The 4,886-nt window shown below is 67.2% G+C and overlaps 1 protein-coding gene across 1 annotated transcript; it reads right to left on the reverse strand.

Moving 5' to 3' along the window:
• Positions 1-1,166: 1,166 nt before the first annotated feature.
• NKX6-1 (NK6 homeobox 1) lies at positions 1,167-4,028 on the reverse strand. The gene is made up of 3 exons (XM_087737018.1): positions 3,416-4,028; positions 2,623-2,795; positions 1,167-1,549 (listed from the first exon to the last, which is right to left on the reverse strand). Exons 1-3 carry the CDS (start codon positions 4,026-4,028, stop codon positions 1,298-1,300), a joined length of 1,038 nt encoding a protein of 345 aa, XP_087593144.1. The 3' UTR covers positions 1,167-1,297.
• Positions 4,029-4,886: the final 858 nt, after the last annotated feature.

Here is a 4,886-nt window from a genome sequence, read left to right on the forward strand (position 1 = left end):
GCCCGGCTGGAAACTCCGCCAGCCCGCTCCCGGAGGGCCCGGCGCCGGCAGGAGCCGCCAGCCCCGTCCCCAAACCAGCCGCCGCTCCTTGTCTTCCCATCCTTCTTCAACCCCCACAACAAAGTGGACAACTTCCATCGTTAAAAAAAAAAAAAAAACAAAAAAAAAACAAACAAAAAAACCCCACCAAAACCACACACACACAAAAACCCCACCCAAAAAACCCTACTACAGAGATTGAACAAAAGATCCTGAAAATTATCTCTTCTTTTTTTTTTTTCTCCTGCTCCTGTAGCGTGGTTTCATTATTTAATCTCTGGTGAGATCAGATTATCTGTACCCTTTAGTGAAGCAGCAGACGTCTTTAAACGGGTTTAATTGATTTATCGTTTTTTTTAAACAGAAAGTGCATTACATTTAACTGGTCTTGCAAAGGGCTTTTCTTCTCTTTACAAACCGAATTATTTTTAATATAAATTAATAAATGTTAAGACGCTATATCACGATATATCATCGTTATTAGCTTAAAAAAAAAAGAAAACAATTTACAGTCTATAGTATTCCGTATGATACAAAAGAAAACACACTTTAAATTCAATTACAGCAACTAAATGAATTTTATATTTTGACTGAAAGTGGTTGTGACGATTCCCACCAGCTACTTTTTCAACACGCGGTTGATTGGAAACGGTGTAAGTGAAAGCAAACTCTGTCCCTTCGCCCTCTTCTCCCCCCCTCCCTCTGCACGACGACCGCAACGGAAAGTCTTTCAAAAAATACTAATAAATAGCACGCGGGGCGGCTGCAGTTTGGGCCCGAGGGGGGGCCGGGGCACCCACGGCGGCTTTTTTCCCTCGGCGGCCCCGCTGCCGCCCGTCGCGGGGCTCCGGGGCTGCCCCCGCTGCCGGCCGGGCTGGACCGGGGGGGGGGGGGGGGGCGGCGCCCCCAGCCCCCGCTGTACAAAAAAAGAAGGTATTTTACATTTTAAATATTCACAGTTAAGGAACGCCTATGGTCGCGGTGACTCACGGTTTATTTACAAAGAGCCGGCAAACGGGCGGCCGCCGCATCGCCGGGAGCGGGACCCGGGCCGGGGCAGCCCCCGCCGCTCCCCGCCGCCCGCGACCCTACAATAACACGCGGTGCCGGGGGACGGGCGTGCCCGCTGGGGGCCCGCTCCGCCGCAGTCCTCTCTGCTCCCCCGCCGGCTTCTCCTCCTCCTCCTCCTCCTCCCGGGCGCGTAGAGTCTAGAAAAATAGATCTGTACATCTCCGAGAGCGGCGGCGAGCGGAGCGGGCTAGGCGGAGGCCTCCCCCTCGGGGGGGTGCAGCAGCAGCCCGCCGCCCCCCGGCTTGTGTTTCTTCAGCAGCTGCGTGATCTTCTCGTCGTCCGAGTTGGGGTCCAGGGGCTTGTTGTAGTCGTCGTCCTCCTCCTCGTTCTCCGAGGCGCCCTTCAGCCGCTCCGTCTCCGAGTCCTGCTTCTTCTTCGCCGTCGCCATCTCCGCCGCGTGTTTCTTCCGCCACTTGGTCCGTCGGTTCTGGAACCAGACCTGCCCCCGCCGCCCCCGTCACCACCACCGGGCACCGCCACCGGCACCCGCGGCCGCTCGCCCCCCGCCGCCCCGCGCCCCCCCGGCCCCAGCCCGCGGCGGGGGCTCCCGCTTCGCCCGCCGTCAGACAATTTCCCCGTCAACGAAAAGCGGCCGAGCCCCCCGGCACCGCGCTCCCCGCAGCCGGAGCCGCCCGTCCCGGCACGGGTCCTGCCCAGGGCGGGCGAACAGCCGCCCCCGGCCCCCCCCGACCTCCGCAGCGGGCCCGGGGCGCTCCCTGCCCGTGGGCGGGGGGGGGGGGGGAAACCCCCATTTTGGGCTGAATCCCTCCCCAGCCGCCCCTGACTCGCCAGATGTATTTATTCTCCTGCAGGGCGCTGCCGGAGGAGGGGGTTATTTTCACTGTGGAGGCTGCAATAATTTATTCGCAGCCATGGGGACATACGCGCAGCGACAAAGGAGGGTCTCTAGATCAGTCTGAGCACCGCCGAGAGGCCCCTCTGGCCGAGCCCGCCCGGTGTCCCTGCGCCCGTGGAGCGAACGCCTCCCCGCACATCCCCGGAGGGCTCAGCCCCGGCTCCCAGCTCCTCACGCCCCGCTTTGCCCACAGCCCAGAGTTTCACTAACACGGCGAGTTCGGGGCGGGACAGCGCGGGGTCCCTGCCCGGCAGCCCGGGGCCGCGGCCGGCGGTGCAGGCCCGGGCGGTCTTCCCTGGGGTGCGGGACGGGGACCCGACCCCCCCGGCGCTTTCCCGGCACGGCGGCCACCCCCGTGGCGTTCAGGCTGAACGCACCGGGCTCCTCAGTCCTGCTTGGGTTTGGTTTTTAAATAAGATACGCTTTAAAATACCCTGCTCAGCCCCGCCGGTACGGTAACGAAGGGCGAATGGCCGGTGGCTGCCGGGGAAGCACTCGCCGCTCCCCGCGGGCTCGGCCGCCCCGGCCCGCAGCGTCGCCGGCCGCCCGAGCCGGAGCCGGTGTCGGCGGCGGGGCCCCTTCGTTCCCCGCTCCGAGCCGGGCGCTTTGCCTTCCCCCAGCCCCGCACCGCTCCGTGCGTGAGCCGCTGCCCTCACCTTGACTTGGCTCTCCGTCATCCCCAGCGAATAGGCCAGCCGGGCTCGCTCCGGGCCCGCCAGGTATTTCGTCTGCTCGAAAGTCTTTTCCAGGGCGAAAATCTGCTGGCCAGAAAAAGTGGGTCTGGTATGTTTTCTCTTTCCGTCCTTATCCAGCAAAATTGAGCCTTGATCTGGCGGGGGGGGAGAGAAAGGGAAGGCACGGACAGACACGTTAATCTACGGATTTGGGAAAGCGCTTCGCTCTCGAGCGGCCCTGGGGGACGGGGGCCTGGAGCCACGCCGCTGCCCGGGCAAGGCGGCGGCGCCAGCCGCCCGGCTCCCCCCCGTTATTCTTCCTTTAAGGATCGAAAATCTCAGCGGGCAAACGATATTGTTTTCTAGAAAAGCCGCAGCCAGCGCAAGCGGGCGGTAAGGAAAAGTCCTGCTCGGGGAAAGTTTGTCCGCGCCCCTAAAACCAGCCGCGGCCCCGAGAGTCGCCGGCGGGGACGACGAAGGCCGGCGGCAGCGCGGCCGCCTTCCCCCGAGAGGGCTCCTCTTGCCGCCGGCAACAGCCGACATTTTACAGGGTTTCGCGCCGACCGAGGGGGAGGGAGAAAGCGAAGCGAACTTAAGAAACAAAAGCAAAAGAAAGGGAGGCAAAGCCAGACCCCGCGGCCGGGCCCCGGGTGGGGGGCCCCGGCAGGGTCTCGCCGCGACGCCGGGGCTCCCCAGCGGCGGGGGCGGACTCTCCTCTCCCGGCGGGGCTCCCCGGGCCCGCTCCCCCCGCTGCCCTGCCGCGCTGGGTACTCACGGGGGGCGCAGGCGAGGCGGGCGTCCCTCCAGGGCGGGCTCTGCATCACCCCCGGCCAGAAGATGGGCGTCCGGCCGGGCAGCTCGGCCAGCGGCTTGGGGTAGCGCCCGGCGGCCACGGCGGCGGCGGCGGCGGCGGCACCGGGGCTGAAGTAGAGGGCGGGCGGCGGCGGCGGCGGGGGACTGAGGCTGCCGAAGCGGGGCAGCCCAGCCAGCAGCCCGGCGGGCGCCGCCGAGGAGGCGGAGGGCGAGGCGGAGGCGAGCGCGGCGCCGGGCAGGGGCATGGAGGGCCGGCTGAGGATGTCGTTGATGCCGTGCGGGGTGGCGGCCGAGAGCTGCGGCGGGGCCGAGCCCAGCGCCGAGAGCCCGCCCGCGGCGGCGGCGGAGGCGGCGGCGGGCGCCTTGAGGCCGGGGGAGCCGAGCGGCGGCGAGGGCGAGGCGGAGGCGGGCGAGGCGGAGGCGGAGGAGGAGGAGGCGGGCCCGGCGGGCAGGGGGTACGCGGGGTACAGCGGCGCCTTCATCTCGGCCATGCTGTGCAGGGCGGCCAGCGGCGGGCTGCCCAGCAGGAAGGCGCCCTGCCGGGGCGCGCCGTCCATCTGCCCCAGCGCCAGCATCCCCGCGCCGCCGCCGGGCCGGGCCGGGGGGCCCGGCCGGCCCCTAGCGCCGCGGGGCCCCGGCGGCGGGCCCGGGGGTGCCGCCCGCACCGGCGCCGCGCATCCAGCCCGCGGGGGCCGCCGCCTCTAGCGGGGAGCTGCGCGCCCGAGCGGCGGCCCCGCCGCCCCGCCGGGCATCAGGGCTGCGCCGCGGCGGCCGCTCCCGGGGAGGAAAGCGGTGCAGCTGTCGGCGGGCGCGTATGTACGCGTATACGCGCAGGGCCGGCGCGTATCTCTCTCCTCTCCCTCTGCCGGCCCGGGGCCGGGGCTCACAGCGGCGCGGGGGCCGCGCTCGTCGCCCCTGCCGCCTCCCCGGCGCCCCGCATCCCTCCCGGCGCTGCTCCCGCGGGCGGGCTGGCTGCCGGCCGGCGCGGCTGTCGGGGCTGCGGGCGCGGGCGAGGCTCGGGCCGCTCTGCCGCGCCGCCCCGCTCCCCGCCGCCTTTAGCGGGGCACGGCCGGCAGCGGCGCGGCGGCGGCGGCGGCGGGCGGGGGCGGGGCGGCGGGCGGCCCTGCCCACCCGCGCCGCGCCCGCCCCGCCGCCGGCTGCGGTCTCGCCTGGCTCCCCGCGCTCTCCTTTGCTCGTCTACCACTTTCCCCTCTTCTCCCTTCTCCTCTCCTGTTTCCCCTCCCTTTCCTTTCCTTTTCCTTTTTCCTCTCCTTCTTTCTTTCCTTTTTCTTTCCCTTTTTCCTTTCCTTTTTTCTCTTCTTTTCCTTTCTCTTTTTCCTTTACCTTTTTCCTCTCCTTTTCCTTTCCCTTTTTCCTGTCCTTTTCCTTTCCTTTTTCCTTTCTCTTTTTCCTCTCCTTTGTCTTTCCCTTTT

The sequence above is a fragment of the Nipponia nippon genome, unplaced genomic scaffold, assembly GCF_047370975.1.
Source record: "Nipponia nippon isolate SJK-2023a ecotype South Korea unplaced genomic scaffold, ASM4737097v1 scaffold_6, whole genome shotgun sequence".
NCBI lineage: Eukaryota > Metazoa > Chordata > Aves > Pelecaniformes > Threskiornithidae > Nipponia > Nipponia nippon.